This window comes from Sturnira hondurensis, unplaced genomic scaffold (genome assembly GCF_014824575.4).
Source record: "Sturnira hondurensis isolate 20B ecotype Veracruz unplaced genomic scaffold, ASM1482457v3 Scaffold0015596, whole genome shotgun sequence".
Taxonomy (NCBI): domain Eukaryota; kingdom Metazoa; phylum Chordata; class Mammalia; order Chiroptera; family Phyllostomidae; genus Sturnira; species Sturnira hondurensis.
The window spans coordinates 17,029,581-17,051,980 of NW_028088227.1; the positions used below are offsets into that span (position 1 = coordinate 17,029,581).

Sequence of the window (22,400 nt, forward strand, 5' to 3'; positions counted from 1 at the left end):
ACATGAAGATTTAAAATTATCCAAAAATGGCAATATAAACATTAAAAAGAGAATCTTAGAGAAGAAAGCTATATATTCTAAATAAATTTGTGAATAGCAAAGCAGGAAAATTGTACAAGTAGGCAGAGACTTAAGTTTCGTCTTAGTACACAGGCAAACACTCATGATCCTTTTAAAAGATACCTAAGCATGATTGTCAAAGGCACTGAGATTCTCTCTGCAGGCCACTGTTGATCTCACGTGCAGAGGAAAGAACTGAATGGCACCGCCGTGGAATAATTTATCAGAATTTGGTGTTTAAAATATCGAGGTAGCAAAGACTTCAGTAAACCTAGAATTACCACATAAGATTCAAGTACTGAGTTTGTTAAACTCTAAATTGAAATTATTACTTCTGTCTTAGTTCACATTCCACGATAATTTTATATATACATATATATATACTTAAAGCATATATAAGGTACATATATATACACATACTTCTGGTGAACTTGTTTGCAAAAAAATAAATCTGTGTTATTATTTTATATAACAGACCAGCATAAAGTGGAATGTCAAACTATATCCTTGGATATAACTGACATGAATAGCTGTTTTTTTAATGTGATGTTGCAATAGCATTGCTTACTTCTTTTCAGGCTCTTGATAACAAGGTTGTCATAGAGATGGCTTCCAGATTAGTGCAAGACTGGGATATAGTTGAGAGAAAACACCTAGTGTGGAACAGTTGCTGCCCTTGAAAATCCTTAGGCATGGTCCAGTCCGTATAGGATGAATTCAAAAAGGTAAATTCTTGATGGTCTCTAGAATTGTTCTCATGAATTTGGTAAGAATATAATAGTAACGAGTGCCAACTCCCTGCCAGGCTATTTAATGTGCCTTATTTACTCCCTACAGCAACCACATATAATCCCTCCAGGTTGTATAGTTACTAAGAAACAGAGTCTGTACATGAGCCCACGTTTGACACCACAAAGCATGCCCTTAGTTGACTGGTAAAGTCTTCCAACATTGGTTCTAGACTGGGACAAATTCTTAATCTAAAACCACACTTCAACTTCATAATCACACCATGCTAGGACACAGAAGAGATGAGAAATGAACACACAGGCTCTGTCCTAAAGTAACTGACAGTTTTATAAAAAAAAACATTAAAGCATATCTGTAACACAGAACTTACCTGGAAGAGTGAAATAGGGAACCAGCAAGCACAGGAGTCCTGCAGTAGATAATGAAGTCTGTTCTTGGAAGAGACATGGGCTAAAGGCATCAATACGCAGGTCTACTCTTTCTTCATAGTCAGGTTCAGATGTTCACCTTGAGTACTTAGGAAATTTCCCTCTCTTATGCTGAGGAAGCCAAAATGGAGAAGGAAAAATAAAAACTAGTTCAAGTAAACTTAGTGGAAGATGAGCTATCTGGGCTGGTAGAGAATTTGAGTCATTACGTAAAAGAAGTACAACTGCACAGAATGCTTGACAATCAGGTTCTTGTACCAGGCACCTGTTCTGACTCACTTAAAAAACCACACAAAACAAAACTTCCTTGGTACTTTGGCATTGGTACTTTCTTGGTAAAGATCAAAGCTTAATAAGGTTTAACAAAGTTTCATGAATTAGAGAAGGAATACATTCCTAAGTGCCAGTTAAAAGGAATCACCATGTTGAATTAAAAAATATTCTAAGAACAGTTTCTAAGTTTAATAGATATATTTCTTTATGTTTCTTAGCAGCAAAATTTTATATTTAAACTCCTTTTGGTGCATTTATGGGGTTGGCCAAAAAGTTCACTTGGTTTTTTCTATAAGATGGCTCTAGTAGTACCCGGCTGTCTTTAACTTCATTTGAAAGTTTTGTTAGATTGTATTGTGTACAGCTGTCGTATCAGTGTGCACTTTTTTAAAAAACTTATCAAAATTGGTAAATTTTTGTGTAGCCATGTTAATATTGAAGATGGAAATACACATTATTTTCAGCATATCATGGCTTATTATTTCAAAAGGTAAAAATGCAACTGAAACCCCTCCAAATATTTGTGCAGTATGTGGAGAAGGTTCCGTGACTGATCAAATGTGTCAAAAGTGGTTTACAAAGTTGTGCGCTAGAGATTTCTTGCTGGCCGATGCTCCACGGTTGGGTAGACCAGTTGAAGTTGATCAAATCATGACATTAAATAAAAGCAGTCCACATTATATCATGTGGGAGATAGCTGACATACCCAAAATATCCAGACCAACATAGTTATTGGTCAAAATGAAAAATTGTATTTCATTTTATCTTTTATTTCACAGAAGAAACCATGAGGACTTTTTGGCCATCCCAGTACTTCTGTTGACAAACTAACTGCTCATTTTACTCATTTATGCAGCAAACATCAAGATGACATATGTAAATTCAGGAGTGTTCTAATCTGTGATGTGGAAACCCCTATTAAAATAAGTGATAAAAAATACCTTTCAGGAACCATTCACGAATGGGTTAAGAACCATGTGAGGACTGCAAATGCACATCAATAGGGTTTTGTTTTTATGCCATTTTTAGAAGTTACGTGATGCAGACAATAGCCTGAAATCAGGAAACTTAAGTCTGTGTGCAATTTACTTCAACTTTCTGAACCTCTGTTTTCACCACTATTTAAAAGGAAATGGTAAAACTTATGTCAGGATTATGAAGTGAATGAGAGGATTATGAACACACGTGGAAATGCCTGATACATCTTGAGATTGTCAAGCCAGGGAATGTGTATCTGAAGCAAAATCAGATACCCCAGGCTCAGATTGTGACTCCATGCAGCGGGGAACTAAATGATTAGGAATACAGGTCATTTGAGCTTGTTTTAAATAATTGAAACTGACTTAAGGAAAAGGTTCACCTGGAGAGAAAGCAGAAGCAGCTGCAAGAGTAATGGGGACAACTGAGTGAGGAAGGTCAAAGAACCCTTTTGTGGGCGGTCTGGCCTGTGGGTGTCTGAACTGAATGCCTGGAAATGGTAAGATTGTTACGTCAGGACCAGGGAAACGTGAAGATGCCACTACTTCTCACAGGGCAGTATGACCTGCGCAGACCAAAATAATAGGTTCTTCTTTAGGATAGGAGGATGAGAAAACCTCTCAGCTGTTTTGGAAGTCTGCATAAAGAATAAAATCGTGTCTAAAACTGAGGAAGAAGAACAAAAGGGTGCAATGCAAAGCAATGAAACAAGGCTATAGGAGTAAACCACTTGGTTAGTAAGTACAGCCTAGAGAATGCCTAATTGAGTCTAATATTATTCATGTTTTCTGCTCTGAGACTGAACAGAACAGAAAGCATATTAATCTCTGCCAAACAAATGGTGCCAGCCTAACAGAAAAATAAATATTAATGGTCAGGCTGAAGCTGAGATAATAAACCAAGGACAACAAAATTACATTTGTTTCATTATATCCAAAAGAGGATAAAGGAGAGAATGCCTGAAACAGGTGATGGACGATGCAGCGATCCATCACTGCACTGGAAAAGTAAAATGAACCCTGTAAAGGGAATTTAGGATTAAGATGGGTGTAGAACTTGCAAAACAAAATTTAGCTCTTTAATCCCTAAAGTTCTCCAGGCCTAGAAAAAGTACACTTCAGCAGTTAGAACTTGCAAGAAAGACTTGCCCCAAGAGTCTGCAAGTCGGTGTAACTATAGATTTTTCTCTAACTCACATCCGTAACTTTGGACCATTTGTCCAAGATTTTTTTAGGTGGCTAATACTTGGTCATGTTCAGATCTTGCAGGGTCCACAGCCCTCTCTACTACAGAGAGCGTAAAAGTAGTCACCTCCCACACCTTCGTGTTGTAGCTGCCAGATAGCAAAACAGTCCTCACAGTTCAAGTTGTGATGCCTGAAATTACCTGTCTCTAGACACTATATTTGTCACTCTTTTTTCATTCCCTGTAAAGTACCACACTGTTATAGGAAAAGAATTTAGGTAGCATTTACACAATAGTTAATTCTGCCAAAAGTCTAGTTTAAACTCAAGAAAAGAATGAGACCAGGGTATGGAAGGTGTTACAGAACAAGCAGGGGCCAAGGTTCCTTATGTCCCCCGCCCTCTTGGAAAGACGTCTCTCAATGCCAGAGATTTGTGAAAAGGAAAGGAAGTGTTTATTTAATGCTGCACAGACTTAAAGTAGTGACCTAACATCTTCATTAAAATATCAAAGTCCTGCCCTGGCTGGTGTGGCTCAGTGGTTTGAGCACAGGCCTGTGAAGCAAAGGGTCACTGGTTCAATTCCCAGCCAGGGTTGCCTGGGTTGCGGGCCAGGTCCCCGGGAGACACGAGAGGCAACCACACATTGATGTTTCTCTCCCACTCTTTCTCCTTCCCTTCCCCTCTCTCTAAAAATAAATAAATAAAATATTTTTAATTTTTTTTAATTAAAAATATATATATATCAAAGTCCTTTAGGATAACCACAGATGCCCACAGTGCTTCCTTCTCCCCCTGCCCTAATTTGGGGTACCCAACTCAGGAAACGAAGTGAATGTCCAAATGCCTGGGATCCAGGCTCCTGCCACCGTCTGGTATGTCGCCATCCAGGCAGGATCTCTAATTAATCCAAAGCCATGTGGCACCTTCTCATTCATGGTCTACTGGCAAGAGTTCCTTGTACCCATTTTCCAGGCAGAGTCTCTTCTTTCCTTCACCAGAGCTGCGGGGGTCTGCACTCTGGCCAAACTACATGGATCTCTTTTCCTAGCAAAACCAAGAGGGGGTCTGCACTGTTCCAAAAAAGCACCTGGTTCTCTCCACCAATGGCTGCTATGTCTGGGTTTAAATCCCCGTGCCAGTCCTCCTTTGCAGTCCCATTTCCAACTCCTCCCTACAATCATTAACACCTGCCAGCATTCCTGTATTATTGCAAGTTTACTGGGCTGCCATCGTGAGTCTGGGCAGGTATGGCCCCATGTCATGGAGCCAATGTTCTACAAGCTCCCACACAGGCACTGTAACTCGGGGGACCTGGCCCCCAGTTACATCTTGGGGGGAAGTGACTTCATCCCCCTGGCTCCAAGCATGGCCACAGCTATTTAACACATCTAAGTAAACAGCCAAAGGCTATAGACATGTTAAATGGCCATGCCATGGATTAGCTGCAAAGCTGTTGCTGTACAAAACAGCCCTGCATGTTATTGCTCCATGTGTCCCTTCCCCCAACTAATACCTGTGGGGGAAGGGGTGAGGACATCTTTTATGTCTCTCCAATATTTCCTAGACACCTTGAATTCTGGACCCCATTCCAAATCCCTTTTGGGGGCCCTCCTCTTGGCTGCACCCTGCTTCTGAGGGCAGGAGATATAAATACATCTTCCTAGGTGCCCACACCCTGGCAACTTCGTCACCTTCCGAACAGTTACAGGAGGGGTTAGGAAGGAGATGTTTAACAAAGCTGTCTGGATTAAGGGCGAATTATTGGCTAGGACTCCGAAAGGCTGTTGGAAGAACCTCCATTCCAACCTTGCTTTGGGCAAGGATGTGACACAGAGAACAATGAGTGACAAATCAACATATGGCACTTTAATTTCCCCCCAAAACTTTCCTGGTTGTAAAGAAAAAATGTTGACGAGTATGCAGCTGCAGTGGGCCTATTTGGCCATTTCCAAGGGAAAAAAAAATCTTATTAGGTCTGGTTGCTGTTACCTTTCTTAACCTTTAGGATAATGCTTACTGTGACCATTTGATAATTTTAGTAATTTCTCAACCTTATAATAACCTAGACAACATAGGCAGAATGGTATTAATTTTTATTTTGGGGAAAACAAGAATTATATCAGAATGGCAGATTTTATTTTTCAAGCACATAGAAGACAAAAGGACTAAAGGTCCTCGTTTAGTGTGACAGCAATTCTACAGATACTTACATGGGGTAGGAACAACGTATCAAGTACCACATTACTTCTAGGGCAAGAAATATCAAGACAGTTACATTTTTCTTGAGATTACTTTCACGAGACAGCGACATCTGCAAAATTTCAGGCTCTTCATAGATCACATTATTCAAATTATATTTCTAAGGATAGAGCTATATATGAAGAGACCAGAACAAGCTGATACATTAATATTCACAGAAGTCTTCGTACTGCACAGGAAACAAGTTTGATATTTTTACACACATTCTCAATGACAAGCAAAAGCAGGCCTGTAAATGTAAATTCCGCCAGCAAGCAAAAATGGAGAAAGGAATTAACAGGATTTTACTCATAATGAAATAAGCATGTACCATCAGTCTTCCAGATATAAAAGGTCACTCCTAGAATAATAAAAAAAAATCTACACCTGCATGTTTGTATATAAAAATCTGGTGAATGAAAAGATATAGGAAAAATTCGGGGAAACCCCTCTTCCAAGCGTCCTCTTTAACATCAACCAGGTTCTCTCACTTCCCCTGGGAAGAGTCCTGGGCCCTCCCCACCTTCCCTCGGACCCACAACCCTGCAGGATTCGTCTTCCTCAAAAGCCTTCCCAAAGCCATTTGTTTCCAGGCTCTCAGTTTCTCCAGCCCAGAGCACCTTCCCCTATACTCTGTGTCCAGACTTCATAAGCCCTGGGGAACTTAGGGCAAAGCCTCCAGAAAGAAAGAAGAAAAGATAATGGTGAATGTCATCAGCATCACCATACTCCTCCCTAAGTAAGGCAGCCAACGCTGTCCCACCTACTGGAACTTGGTCTGAAACTCCAGACAGACTCCATCCACGTATCTCCCCAGCCCCTAGGAGGAAGGCTTGCCACAATGCAGACCGCAGCCTGCTCCCTCTTTTGTTAGGACAGAAGCAGAGAATGAAATGGGGAAGCTGTGGACTGTCAGCCAAGGGCCAGGCAGGAGGGAGGCCCTTGGGACATCAGGGTGAAAATAAAACAATACAGAAAACAAGGGTTATGCTGCCAAAGGATTGTAAGTGGTCCAAGGCCCACTTCACCCCCCCCCAAAAAAAAGAAATAAAAAGAATTTCCATCTTTAGAGTCAAGCTAACTTGATCGCTTTAGATCACAACCTGCTGAGTCTTGAACCCCGGCACTATGAAGCCAGCCCTTCCGTCTCTCCTCCCAGCTTCTCAAACTAAAGCTCAAAAAACACAGGAGGTTTTGGTACATTTAGATAGGGGGGAAAGGGAGGGGTTGTCAAAGTTGGCCTAAAAAAACACTGCCCATAATGAACTTACCTATAGGTCTGCCTCTGAAACATTCAGACCTTGCTAAAGAATGCGGAGTGGAGGCACGAGAGCAGAAGGCAATGAGGTCTGGAGAATCTGCTATACAGTAGCTTTCTCCCCTGAGCACAAGGGAAGACCAAATTAAACAAAAAGCTGCTTTGCCAGTTCTGTTTCTCCCAGTAACTGTAACTGCTTCTGAGGGCAGGAGATATAAATACATCTTCCTAGGTGCCCGCACCCTGGCAACTTCGTCACCTTCCGAACAGTTACAGGAGGGGTTAGGAAGGAGATGTTTAACAAAGCTGTCTGGATTAAGGGCGAATTATTGGCTAGGACTCCGAAAGGCTGTTGGAAGAACCTCCATTCCAACCTTGCTTTGGGCCCTGTCACATATGACTGCCCAACCTCCCTGACAGCCAACCGGGTTTATGGGTAACATTGCAGAGATGGGGGGGGGGGGGGCAAAAGTTGTGTGCTGCCTGGGTGCCTAAGTCCACAGATAGGTCCTGAGGCAGGCAGGCAGTGGTACCCAGACAAGGCTCAGCCAAGACTAAAAACCGGTTTGGGTAGGCCACAGGCTTCCATACTCACCAGTACCTGGTCACAATGCAGAGTGACCAAAGGCATAAGAAGATAGATATGACACTGTATATCTCTCATCTGTTACCTCATTTGGGCCTCAAAGCCGTCCACCAGCCACCTGCTTATTCTGGCAGATAACCAGCAGGCTGGATGGCACAGGCCCAGGAAAGCAGCTGGGAACCAGCTAGTGGTAGCCTGGAATGTTCAGTTTGGGTTGATGGCTGGCATCATCTATATCAGTTTCATCTTCCAATGGTGAAAATCAAAGATCTTGCCAACAGAGTACAGGGTATCAGGAGCACAGCCAGCTTTAAGTATGAAGGCCAGCTAGTTATTTGCAAAGATGTACATCAAGTTTCTTTGTGGTAGGTAACCGCTTAAAAACCTGGGAAAAGACCATTGTCACAGAGCTCAAGGCATGCAAAGGGAGTCAGTGCTTATCTATGGCATCATGTGCTTGGCACAGAAGCAGTGAAAAGCCATGCACTTGAATACAACACTTTGCAGGACAGCACGAAGGCCCAGAGGAGGAAGAACAGAGAAACATAAGCGACAATCTTGCAACTGATTAAAGATTTAGAAGAATCGACAAAATGATCCAGTGTGAAGAGAAAGCAGATGGAAGATTTCATGCTGTTGGCTAAGCACAGAACCCAAGAGGAGGTGGTAAGGAAAGGAAAGCAGGAGCTTTTCACAGGTTGGAAGTTAGCCAGACTGGAACCTGAAGGACCTTGGGCTCTCCACTGGCTGCCTCGCTGGGTCTCGAATTCCTCTGTGGGGCCCTTCGCCCATCAGGTAATATTGCAGGGGATTGGGCCACAGTTCTGCTTTGATGATCTCAGCAATCCTGTCAAATTCTAGGAGGCTGTGGTCTGAGAACCAGTTGAAGAAACTGGGGATAGTGTTTCCTTCTCGGTTCCTGTGGATATGAGACTGGGGGTCTTGGCCCCGGTGCCAGCGGATTGGAGTGGCAAGAGACACCACGCGGCCAGAGGATCTGCGCTCATATTCCTTGACGAGCCCTTCATTTCGGAAGTAGGGATTGCTCTGAAAGATGAACTTGAATTTGCAGCCTGCCCTGGGGTGTTTAAGCTCTTCCACCTCCAAATTGATCATGTACCTCATCATGTCTTCATCTTGACCGCTGATCATCGGTGACAGCTGAGGGTGGTTCCGAAAGGCAGTGACCCAGAAACCTGGGATATTCTGGATAATGAAACTTCTGCGCTGCATATGCAGCCTTCGCATCCGCCCAAACTTGCGCTCCAGCTGAAGGAAGGCCCTGTCTGCCTGGGCATTTACGTTTGACAGCTCTTGATCTATGGCCTCCAGCGAGTCCATGCAGTTACCGCCCTTCCCGGCTCTGGCCCGAGTCTCCTCTTTCCCTCCTCCCACCACCTTTTTGTCCTTCTGTACGATCTTCTTTTCCTCTGCCACCTCCTCTGCTTCTCCCTCCTTTTCCGCCGTGGCTGAGATGGCGCACTTCTTTGTCATCACCTCTTTGGCTTTCGCCCCAGGCATCATCTGAGACCCCAGCCCCTCCTCGCCACAGGCTTCTAGAGATTTCTCCCCAGCAAGGCCGCTCGGCTCTCTACGCTGACAGCCATTTTCCTGGCTATTGTCGGATGCCACGGAGGGGGAGACGGAGGCTGCTTCCAGGCCCTCCGTGGGAGGCGGAGCGTCCTTCTGGCCCGCTGCGGTTGCTGCACCGCCAAGGCTCCCGGCCACTCGAATGCGGAGAACAGGGCCGCAGCCCGCGGGGGCCTGGCTCGCGGGGGCCTGGCTCGCGCGTCCCTCCGCAGAGGTCTCCGAGTTGCGCTCACCTGTGTGCGCCATCTCCCGGGTCGCCTCTGACGCCTCGCTCTGGCACTGGTTTAGGTTCGGACGTCCCGGGGCTTGGTCGGGAGTCGAGAGGTCGCAGGTTTTAGCGACAGGAAGGTTGTAGCCCTCGTCCAGGCCGCTCATTTTGGTAGAAGTCAGACCTGCAGGACGAGAGCGATGCGCGTTCTCTGCAGAAGCGGCGCTCCGCCCCTCGCACCACCCCTCTTTTCCAGTCCCGGGATGATGCTGCTAAGGCAACCTGTGACGACAGGACGGTCGCGTCTCAATATCGCGCGAGATCGAAGTGCTCCTTTGTGATGTTGCCGGTCAGTAAAGGGTATTCTAGTCTCTATGTTACAAGATGTCTTTAGTTCTCTCAGTCTGGAAAAGGTTTGGCTTGCATGAATAGATGCAGCAGGCCACACTTAAGCATATATGAATTGTGTTAATGTGGATTTTGGAGGCTCTGAATTAATTTTCAAGGCACCTAAGCTATTATTGTCTCTTAAAATATCTACTTAAATAGTAAGAAAGGTTAGTTATTGTCTATTCAAGTCAGCTCATAGAGTTTCTCGTGTGTAAAGTGAATTCAGCAATCCACAGGCCTTCCTTTAATGTACAGATTCATGGCTATTCTAAATGAGATAAACAGTTTAATTTGAAGAAAAGTGAAGTGTGACTATTTTGTGTGATCATTTAAATAATTAGGAGCAAGTGAAAGGGAAACTTCTCCCGCCCTAAGAAGACATAATAAAGGATACTTTTAATTTTCCTTACAGATTTTAAAGTATATATACTTTGGCTAGCACCTACAAAGCAGTTGGACAGTATTTCCTCTTCACTTTTAACTAATATAAGTAGCAAAACATTGTATTTTCCTTACTTAGGGGTGATTCAGACACGTGTAAGCCTGCAAATTGAGCTTTTTAGCTTTACTAGAAGTTTAATCTCAGGAGATTTTAATTTCTAAAATTATGCATCTTATATGTTGCTTATCCTCAGGTTATAACTGAATGTTTACTTTTTGACTTCACTTTCTCAGGATTTGCATTTAATGTAATTTCCTTGAGAATAGGCCAGGAAGAAATGATTCTATTAAGAAATGAAAAGGGTCATTAAAATGCTAATTTTCATAAATACCCAAATGTTTTATTAGTGGCCTGAAGATAGAGCAAAGACACTGTAGCTTTATTTTGGGGTTAAGCCATAGTTTTACAATCCTCAATGTACATTAGCCAAAATAAATACCTTTTCTGTGGGTCTTGAGAACCTCTAAGGTCAGTGGAAATGGATTGAGGTGGTCCTCTAAGCCTCAGTTCCCTTGTCCATAACGCAAGGACGATAATATCTATATTATAATCTAATATCTTCCCAGGTTGAATTTGGTACACATGTACATTGAGAATCCATTTTCGTTTCCTGGTTGGTTTTACTTTGTTGGTATTTTTTTTAATGCTTATAAATATAGTATTCCCATTCTTGGTCACTAGAGGGAGGCAGTGGTCTTTTAAATGACGATCTGTTTGGAGTTTGCCTTTGAGGTTTAAACTGCTCTGAAAGAATATGGCAATTTTAAACTATACATCATTAAAAGAATTGGCATGAGTTTTAAACATATGCTTGGTGGTCTATATATTATTAAAATTAATTACATTCTTTATTACACTTAGGCTATCACTGTTAACAAAATTTTCTCTTGGAAGCTTATTTGGTTATGATAGCTCCCCATGATACAGTGTTGGGGAAAAAACAAAATTAACAAAATAAAGTAAAATAAATAAATAAAATCATATAGACTTTCTTTCCTCAATCATAAAGAAAATCAGAGACAAGTTTTCTGACCTGAGGGACTTTGTACCTTTGTGTGCTGGGTGATAGTTAATTTTATGTGTCACCTTGACTGGGCCAAAGAGTGCCCAAATTCAATATTTCGGGGGGTGTCTTTTGAGGGGGTTTTTTTGTCATTAGCATTTAAATTCTTGGACTCGAGAAAGTAGATTGCCCTCCCAGTATGGATGAGCATCACCCAACCCTTTGAGAGCCTGAATGAAACAAGACTGAATAAAATAAGACTGGTTTTTACACCATCAGTTCCCCTGTTCTCAGGCCTTAGTCACCAGCTTTCTAGGGTCTCCAGCTTACATACAGCAGATTATGGGACTTCTCAGTCTCCATATCACAAGAACCAATTTCTCATAATAAATCTCTCCCTACTGGCCCAGAACTGTGACTAAAACAGTGGGTAAAGACACATACACTGGAATCAAACAGATCTAGCTATACAAGTCTCAGTTGTGCCATTTAATAGCTATTTAGTGTGAGCAGGTCACATCGCGGAGCCACAATTTTCTCATATATAAAATGAGTATAATAAAACATATTTACAGGGTTGTGAAGATGAAATGAGATATATGTAAAGTGTTTCAATGGACTTTCAACAAATAAAAGCAAACTTGGTAATTTGTATTATTATTTTTTTACTAAGATTTACCTACATTAAATACACTATAGCACAGGCAGAATAAAACCAATTGTCAAATTCTGTTATGAAACTATAAGTATATAGAGAGGATCAAAGATGAAAGATCTGTAAAGAATAAAGCAGTAAGAGAAAGAAAGGAGAATTGAATTGGACCAAGATACCATTTTAATGGACCAAGATACCATAATCTGACAAAGATACGAGACATTGGGACTTAGTATTTGTTCACTATGTCCCAGTTATTTCTAAATAATTCTAGACATATAGTATTTCTAGTTCATAGGAGGAGAAAGGTGTGTTGCTAAAATTAAAATGTTTTACCACATTTTTCTTTGTAATATTACTTTAAAGTCTTCATAAAATACCTTAAGAAAAAAAATCAGTTCTCTGAAATCAATGCTTTTAATAGCTAATCAAAGATGATCCATCCAAACTGACCCAAGAGTAAACTCTGTGAAGTTTTGATCATTACTTAAAATGGTTGACTACAATCGCACCTAAACCACCACGTACCCACCAGTTTTTAGACCCATCTTAACACAACTCTTAATTGTAATGTGCTAAGAGAAGTCAGAGCTTAGCGAAGAGAATGAGAATTAAGTATTGTCTTTTATGAGTAATAACTCTATTGACCCAAACTTCAATAAATATACATTCTGTACATTTCTTAGTGATAGCAAATGTTCTTTACATCTCAGCAGCCAAGTTCCAGGAGGATAGTAAAACATTTACATTGTACTGGCCCATTTTGTTCTTCTGAGGGAAAGTAAAACCAAGTAATTTAATTCAGGCAGTAAATATCCAAAACCACATTCTTACATATAGGAACCTGATAGGGTTTGGAGACTCTCTATTATTTAACATAAAGAAATAAATATATAGCCCTGGCTAGTGTTGCTCAGTGAATTGAACACTGGATTGTGAATGAAAGGGTTGCTTGTTCAATTCCCAGTCAGGGTACATGCCTCGGTTGTGGGCCAGGTCCCCAGTAGAGGGTGCTTGAGAAGCAACCACGCATTGATGTTTTTCTCCCTCTCTTTCTCCCTCCCTTCCCCTCTCTAAAAATAAATAAATCTTTTTTTAAAAAAATATTTAAAGATAAATAGATCCCTCTTTAAAGCCATTCATGAACAGATAATAACTTTCAACTAAAGCCATGATATTCATACTTAATTAGGATTTTATATGTTTTAATGCCCAAATCACAGGCTGCTACAATATGGTAGAACATGCCCTAGCTTGAAATGAGAAACCCTAATTGAATGCAGCTTTCTTCTAACCTAGATAATTATATCTAGGTTAATATATTTCAATTTGCTGAGCCTCTATTTTCCTGTCTTTTAAATGAGGGCAATGATACAAAAGCTGTAGGATTACAAATGTACAATGAGAACATACATAGAAATTTCTGATATTTCTAAGAATCTGCTACAATTATTAAGACAGATGTGTACTTGAAGCAGAACTGGCTATCTGAGGCTAGAATTGTGATTCCATTGGGCAGGAAATTTAACTATGATTAAAATACAGGTAAATATCTTGCTTTTATAATGAAAAACTAAATTCAGGAAACAATCAACTAGAGATGAAGCAGAAGCAGCAACAGAGTTTAGGTTCCCAAAGTTATGCCTCAGAAGCAACTGGAGTGCTGGTTAAAACAGTTGCTAGCCTCCACTCCTTGAGTTTCTGATTCAGCAGGTAATAAATGGGATTCTACATTGGGGACCACTTTGTGTGGTACTGGAGACTGTGGCCTCGCTCAAGCAAAGCCTTGAAAGAGGCCTATAAGTCTCGACCAGAATGCCAGGAATGCTGGAGTCAGGCGTGACCTGATACTAACACTGAGGGTTCCCATGGGAGATCAGGCCTAAAGAATGCATTATACCCCTTGAGGCTTGCTTTGCTTTGTTTAGCCCTGTTGCCAGGAATCAGATATATAAGTCCAAAAGCAGAAAGAGTGAACTCCTTATCTCATGAAGTACGTCTTAACAACCATCTGGAGTCAGCAAGTCTAAAAGACCCTGACCCAAGGCAAATCTCTATGTTTTCTCAATCGTTATCTATAGATATCTGTTTTCTGTAACTATGGCCATTAGACATTGATTGATGAGCTTTGCATGCGTACTGTATACCCCTGTGGGTACGGATCCCAATGAAAGTAGTTTTGTAGAAAGGCTGGAGGCATTCTCCACTAGAGGGAATCACTACCTCCTTTCCCTAAATGACTCATTTCATCCTCAACCAGGAGGATTTTTGGGTCAGGGCTTCCCAAGTTCTAGAATTTGCATTTCTAGCAAGATTCTTGTGATGCTGCTGGTCTGGGGACCACCCTTTGTGATCCACTGCTTTAAGGTAATGGAGAGGAGTAGGTTGGAGCTGAAGACTCAGAAAGAAGGGCCCAAACAAGGAAGGTCAGAGAAGCATTCTGTGGGCATATGAATGTGCAGAAATGGGAAGGGAAACTCAGGGAGACTCTTGAGAGTGCCAAATGGAAATTATTACTGTCAACACTATTTTAGGACATACTGTCCTGAGCAGACTTAATTTCTTTAGTGGCCTGGAATTGAGGGAGAAAAAGTTGAAAAGTAATTCCAAGATTGGAATTATAAATGAAATTATACAGCAGTAAGAAAAACTTGCAAATAAGGTCTTACAAGTAGAGTCAGCAACTTTTATTTAAGCACAGGAGAGAAGGCAAAATACTGGAAATGGGCAAATGGAGTTCCAGTTTTTGAATTCCCAGTAACATTTTAAAATCTGTTATTTATTTTTTTATTTTTTATTGAGGCTATAATTTACATACACTATATACAATGCATGGATTTTAAGTGTACCATTTGACAAGTTTGGGCAAATGAATATATATGTGTTGTCATCACCCAAATCAAGATTTGGAGCACCATCACCTCTAAAAGTTTACTCTTGCTTCTTCCCAGCTACTCTCCTGAACCCTCCGGCAACCATTCTGTACTTATATCACCACAGATGTTTCCCACGTTACTTCATATTTACCAATTATATAGATCATACTCTTTTTGTCAGGCATATGTTCAGAAAATTTCCACAAGAATACTAAAACCAAGCTTCAAAGGAGGAAAGGGTCGAGAGACCAAAGAGAGAGACAAACAATTCCAGAATTAAAAAGTTTGAAGGAATTTAAGGACAGAAGCAGACTGGAGCCAGCAAGAGTAAATTTCCTTGTGTAAAGGGGAAGAAGGTCTGATATGCATAGCCAAGTGGTACCTGCTAACCCAGGTGGCTTGTGGCCATGTGCTACAAGCTTGTTAAGGGCTGTGTAATTCAAAGCAGTAAACTTATGGGCCCACTTAACTATGTAAGAACATTTCTTTCAGGTGAGTCTGGCCCACTCCTCCTTGGGTGAACTGGTGGACAGCTTGCTTCCTAAGATGGCATTGGTCATGTTAACTGCCAGGAATCATGGCCAGATTGTTGTTCACGATGGGGGTTGGGATTAAGGGGTAGAATACTTAAAAGAGTTCTTTTGTCTAATTAGGCTAATTCCATTCTGTAAAACTGTAGGGGTTATAATATGGAGATGTGCTGAGAGCTTTCTATATGCCAGGCACTTTGCCATAACTGGGTGATATAAGGTGGTAGATTTATGAGTAACAAAACAGGGAGGAACTGAGCACTCCCTCATTTGAGGAGTCCAAGGAAAGGTTATCCATGATTCTCAAACCTGTCTGCCTAGGGTCTAACTTAATTGGTCTGAGGTAGAACCTAGACATCAGGATTTTTTTCAAAGCTCTCTGCTATGTATAATGGGCAGTCAGGTTTGAGAAATACAAGGCTAAATGATTACTTGTCTAAATGTAAATTAAGCAAGAAATTAAAATTGAGAGGAAGGTAACTGATAATTGATATTCATTAAATATTATACGCCAGGCACTGTGCTAGGCATTTTTGAACTCTAACATTTATTAACAATGTTAATAGTTGGTATTTTTTAGCACAGTGCCTGGCACATGTTTGTTATTGTTATCCTCTCTACAACCTTATGTTCTCCAAATACAACCTAGGAGAATATTAGCTTATAATACAGGTATTACTATCCTTGCATTATGGACAAGCTATTTATTTTGGCTAATGTACTTGGAGGTAGATTCTAAAACTGTGAATTAATCCAAACTTAAAGCTAGTGTGCCTTCCCTGCCTCTTCAGGCCACTATTAAGACATCTGGGTATTTACGAAAATTAGCAAGTGGCCCTTTTCATTTTTAATAGAACCATTTCTTCCTGGACTGTTCTCAAGGAAATTACATTAAATGCAAATCCTGAGAAAGTGAAGCCAAAAAGTAGATATCCAGTTTTCCTAATGTGGTCTGATGGAAATTTTTCTGTGGGTCTTGAGAACCTCTGAAGTCAAAGGAAATGGATGAAGGTGGCCCTTTAGAGCTGATACAAAGCACTTCAATTATAAAGTTCTGCTCACAAGTGAAATACCTCCCATACTAATAAATGGATAAAGATTATACTTATTTTTATACCATCTAGCACTTCAATTATATATTAACATGGAGAAAGAGGTTAGCCCTGAGGGGATAGTCCTGATCATCTGACCACATAAATCCTGTTTCCTTGCGCGTGTGACTGGTTTGAGGGATTTGCTAGTGAAAACATCCAAGGAATGATATCCCTTCAATGAGATACTGAGTTCTGCAAGGGCCAGAACAATCTTTAGTATCCCATATAATCCTTAATATAGTATCCATTACATAATAATTGCTGCAAGGTTGCTAATCTTCAAAAATAAAATGTGCTTCTTCACGTGATGAGCATTGAATTGACTTGAGGCAATACTAGATTGATTTTTTTCCCTATTGCTGGCCAATTGCTAAAACTTGGAGCCCATGTAATATACACAAAGTGGTATATTTAATGACTAAAACTGCTTTATTTTCTAAGCTCCACATACACCTGTAAGCCAAAAATTACAGAACATTTTATTCTAGAAAAATATGAAGCTATAGGTCATAAATGTTGCTGGAGACTTATGAACCAATATCACCTAGATCTACCTTATACCCAAATAGTTGTATACAGTATGTTTTGCAAAGTACTGAATATCGTATCCTAGGATGGTAATTGAGAACAAGTAGATTGAAGGCATTTCATTTTACCCTTTTTACTCCCTGGCCTCTAGCTATATTTTACCCACCTTGAATTTAAGCTAGATAACCCTTAAGTAACAAAAAATTTCACGGGGAGAAAGTTATGTTTAATTTTTAGGTATTTTTATATGCTTTGAGATATTCATCAAGAAGTCTAGAACCATACTGATATAATTTAAAATTAACCAGCAGCCACATTTTAAAAAATGGAGAAATTAGTAATACATTTCATTTAACCCAATATATCAAAAGTAGTATTTCAATATGCAATCAACATAAAAAATTAACATTTCATACCAAGTCTCTAAAATCCAGTATTTTATACTTACAGATCTCAATTTGGACTAGCCACATTTCAAGTACTCAAAAGCCGTTGGTGGCTAGTGGCTACTGTACTAGGCAGCACATTAGTCTACAGTCTACTGGCCTTCAATCTCCAGTTAATAGTCACCTTGAGATGTACAGAAACAGAGCACAGGAAATTTGATACCAAGTTAATGCAGTTCAGATGGGAAGTGAAAGGTAGTTACAGTGTGTGGACTTTTTCTAGCTTAACAAGAAATTTGCTTTTTTTAAATAAAGGCTTCACAAAATTTTTTGACATCTATTTTACAAATGCCTTGAAAACCACTTTTTTTCTTTTCATTACCTCATCAAAATTCTTTCTGGGTACTAAGTTTCTTTTTTCTCCATTTGAGTTGTTCATTTTGTTCAGTGAATATTTATCTGACAGCTATGTGCAAAAAACCATTAAAATAAACACAGTAAAGGAGGTAAAAACACCCTCCCCCACCTCTGCTTTCACAAAACTTTCAAAGTAGGAAGGGATAATGAGAAACATGTGAATAAATCTTTGTATTTTATTTTTCTGTATCACTGTGTCAATTACTTGTTGGCCTATCATACCCTCCCCATCCCTACTTCCACATAACTTCAAAACTAAAAAGGGAGAGTGGAAAACATGTGAATAAGTCTTTGTATTTTACTGTATCACTGTGTCATCTTTCTTCAGTTCTTTAACAATAAAGGGAGTGCACTTTATCTTCTTTTACTCCATTATCTTCCTGGGGCCTGACAAAATGCCTTAATATTCATGGAATTCAATACAATGAATTACTGTGTTGTTTTCTACAACATAAGATCCTCCAAAAGTACACCAAGCACATACAATTTTTTTCATCTTCCCTACAGGGGAATAGAAATACTATAAAGCATAAGTTATTTATGACAAATCTTACTGGGTTTGACAGAAATAGAAGGTGGTGAGGTTTGAAGGGAAAAAATGAACAAGTTTTTACAGCTGAAAAAGTTTGAGAAAGAAGAGTATGTCACTTATAAGAATTATCTGAATGTGTGCTTATTAAATGCACAAGTGACTAAAAAACCTGAATGATGTGAGACTATTATCTACACAGATAGAAAGTAAAGACGATGGCGGGGCGGGGCGGGGGGGTGCTACAGAAACTGCAAGGGAAAAAAGTGACATGATGAAAAAGCAGTCCCAATTGTGGATATTTAAAAACAAACAAAAGCAACATCACTCCCTACCTTACAAGACAGAGTAGTAGTGTGCCCTATTTTATTCTTATTTCGAGAGAATGCCTGTGATATCCATTTAAGAACTTTATTAAATTTCATAGTCTGTTACCTTGAATAATTTCAAGAATCTTTGTTAGCAGGGTGAAAAATAAGAACTCTCACAGAATAACATGGTTTTATTTTACCATCATGCACATGTGGAAAGATAAATATGCTAGTGATACACTTCTAATTTGACAAGAGCAATCTCCCAAGTATTTAAGCTATTTAGGAAAAGAGACACAATTACTAAGTTGTTATAAAAGCAATTATCAAGTAAGACAACCAAGCTACATATTTTCCCCAGGTTATTTTCCCACAAAGATAACAATTTCCAAAGTCTTGAGAATCTGACAAGTTCAAGTTATTTATATTTCTAAAAATGCAGTTTTGACAGAAACAAGAACTTGAAAACCATTATGAATATTCATTTAAGTCTCTATTTCCTACTGGAAAATAAGATCGTTATTTTTCTAAATGTTGTTAAAAGAAAGCCTGTACAGCTCAATTTTCCCAGTAAGCAGAAAATAACAGGATTTTACTAAATACTGGACACTGTTAAATAAAGGACACAATATTAATCTTCTGCATAAATTAAGTCAAATCAAATAAAAACAAGAGAAAGCATCTAAAGTTGTTCATGTTTCTTTAAAGAACTATTCTCTCAGCAACATACTTAACACTCCACCGTCTCCTTCAATTCTCCCATGGAAATTCTAAGAAAAAGTATTTCTCCTCCCATCACGAACATGTGGGGGTGGGAAACCTTTTCCTTAAACACTCTTTAGTCAGCCAGTCTTAATTTTAGGCCCTATTTTTACCTGGCTCATTTCTGCCTGGGGTTTTTTGTTTTTTAAATATTTTATTTATTTATTTTATAGAAAGGATGGGAAGAAGAAAGAGTGGGAGAGAAACATTAATGTGTGGTTGCCTCTCATGTGCCCCCTACTGCGAAACCGGCGTGCAACCCATTTGCCTGGTGTTTTGATCAGTTTCCCCCGCTTAAGGCACCAATCACAACCTCTTTAAGTTCTTCTACCCATTATGAACTAGGAAACACTTTTCATTCCATCTAGATCTGTTTCCCTTAAATCCTCCAGGTTCTGGGGGGCTGGAGAAGAAAGCAAAGGGAAGAATGAGCTGTGGCGCTCTATTTTACAAGACAACCTGTCCCTGGAAATCATGGAGAGAGCCAAATAAAACTAAAAGGTCTGGTTTTTGCAGGTATTTCTAAGCTATCTTTATTTTTATTTTGAGATTAAGGGACACAGAAAGAAAGTGTACTGCTATCCTGACAATCATGTTCAGGATGAGAAAAGGAGGTACAAAGAGGTACCTAGATTTTGTGTGAATTCAATAGTTGAGGCTGAGAAAGCCTGGGCACATCCTTATTCTTGTCATGATGAAAAGGTCTAGCCTGTCACTTCATTCACTTGCCTGACAGTAGGGTTCCTGGATGGTGGGGATCCAGGAAAAAGGGGGTGATGACTCAAGATGTCTTTTGGGTAGAGGAATGGAAGGGCTGGAAAGGAAACTGTGCTAGAAGGAAACGGGTCTACCACCAGTTCTGGGGATTCTGGTTTACCAAAAATGAGAGAGGCAGACAATGGTCTGGAAAAGATGTTCATCCAGTAGGCAGGCAGCAGTCAAGAGGAGTGGGCACAGCCAGAAGCAGGCAACAGGTGAGATGTACAAGGGCAGCAAAGGAGTCACATAAATCACAAAGACCAAGGGGCCCAATGCTGCTCTGTCTTGATATATCATTAATGTCCTGGAAATGTCCACAGGCCAAATGCCTGCAATGTAGAGCAGAGGGGGTAGAATGCATTCCTAAATAAAGCTAGAAGTCCACGTGGTAAGAGTCAGACCAGAGGCCCTGGAAACAAAAGGGGTCCAAGCAATGCACATAAAGGCAATGGAATTCACAGCATCACTCGTTGGCTTAGCAGTAATGTGATTCATGGCCATGCAGCATGTTATAGTAAGGCAGAACAGCATGAAGGCTGTAGAGAAGTGGAGAAGCCAGGCTGTGTAGAGTGTAGATGCATGGCCATGAAAGTCTCATCTTTGAGGAGAGAACTAAATGTCCACAGGAAGAAACGTTGCTGAAATGTCAGGAAAACGAAAAAGTAGAAGGCATACCCATTTCTGTTGCCCAAGCACAGGTCCAGCAACAGGTGTTAGGGAACCTTGTGCAAGGGTAGTCCCATGGGCAAAGTTTAACCAGACTGGAACCCAAAGGGTCTGGGGATCTCCACTGGCTCCCTTATCGGGCGACGTCTGGCTCTACGGGCTCCTTCACGCAGCAGGTAGTATTGCAGTGGATTTGGCCATAGGTCCTCTTTGATAATCTCAGCAATCCTATCAGACTCCGGAAGGCTGTGGTCTGAAAACCAGGTAAAGAAACTGCAGACGATGTCTTGGTTCCTGCGAATGAAAGACTGGGGTTCATGGCCCCTACGCCATACGATTGGAGTGGAAAGGGACACCACTCGGCCAGAAGTTCTGACCTCATACTCCTTAACAATCAGCTTGTTCCTGAAGTAGGGATTTCTTCGAAAGAAGAACTTGAATTTGCAGCCAGTTCTCGGGTGTCTGAATTCTTTCACTTCCAAATTGGTTATGTATCTTAACATCTCTGCATCTTGGCCCCTAATCATGGGGGACAACTGGGGATGGTTCCGAAAGGCCGTGACCCAGAAGCCCGGGATATTCTGAATGATGTAGTTCCTCCGTTCAAGGTAGTGTCGACGCATCCGTCCAAATTTTTGCTCCAGTTGTTGAAAGGCTCTGTCAGCCTGAGCATTCACAGTGTCCAGTTCCAGCTGGATGGCTTCCAGAGGGTTCATGCGGAGATTCACATTCAGGGGCTGGGGCCCTGCCTCCTCCTTCACCTCCTCTACCAATCTGTTTTCCTCCGCCATTCTCATTTCTTCACCTACGGGCTTTTCCACCTCCATCGCCTGCTCCACTACTTTCTCCTCCTTCACTCCTTCCTTTTCCATCACTCCTTCATCCGCTGCTCCTAAGGAGACGGTGTTCACTTCAATGTTCACTCCCTCGGCCTTAGCCTCGGCCACCACCTCGGACCCCGAGCTCTGTGCGCTACAGGTTCCTAAGGCCTCCTCCGCACCCCGGCCGCGCGGCTCACCAAGCTGACAGCCATTGTTCTGGCTGTTGTCCGTTGCCATGGACACCGACTCGCCTTCCAGGCCCTCGGCGGGAAGTGGAGCCTCTTCTAGCCCCGCTTCAGTCGCTCCGTCACCGCGATCCCCACCGCCTCGGATCTGGGGAATATGGCTGCAGCCCGCGGGGTCGTGGGAGGGTTCCCGGTCCTCTGGAAGCTGGGGCTGTGGGAGTAAGACGGCCTCCAAGCTTCCCTCACCCGTCTCCGCCATCACCTGTGACGCCTTGGTTTCCTCGCGGAGCTTCAGGCACGGGTGTGGGTCGCGGTCTCCCGGAGCACGGTCGGGGGTAGTGGAGCTGCCGGTCTGCAGGAGAAGGGTCCTGTCGACCCCATCCAGGCTGCTCATGGTGGTAGCAACCAGGACGCCAGCAGGTTAAGGAATGTCTGTTTTCCTCGCAGCAGCCGCACTAGCTGTAAACGGACCGCGGGGACCGCCCACCCT

General features: G+C 41.3%; 2 protein-coding genes across 2 annotated transcripts; both read right to left on the reverse strand.

The window, feature by feature from the left end:
* Positions 1-5,829: 5,829 nt before the first annotated feature.
* TSPYL4 (TSPY like 4) lies at positions 5,830-9,896 on the reverse strand. The gene has a single exon (XM_037065086.1). It carries the CDS (start codon positions 9,721-9,723, stop codon positions 8,464-8,466), a length of 1,260 nt encoding a protein of 419 aa, XP_036920981.1. The 5' UTR covers positions 9,724-9,896; the 3' UTR covers positions 5,830-8,463.
* A 9,041-nt stretch (positions 9,897-18,937) lies between these two features.
* On the reverse strand, positions 18,938-22,382 carry TSPYL1 (TSPY like 1). The gene has a single exon (XM_037065087.1). The coding sequence runs from the start codon at positions 22,302-22,304 to the stop codon at positions 20,991-20,993; it is 1,314 nt and encodes a 437-aa protein (XP_036920982.1). The 5' UTR covers positions 22,305-22,382; the 3' UTR covers positions 18,938-20,990.
* Between the last annotated feature and the right edge of the window lie 18 nt (positions 22,383-22,400).

Coding starts and splice junctions, on each gene's coding strand:
- TSPYL1 (XM_037065087.1), bottom strand. CDS start 22,304: ATGAGCAGCCTGGATGGGGTCGACAGGACCCTTCTCCTGCAGACCGGC.
- TSPYL4 (XM_037065086.1), bottom strand. CDS start 9,723: ATGAGCGGCCTGGACGAGGGCTACAACCTTCCTGTCGCTAAAACCTGC.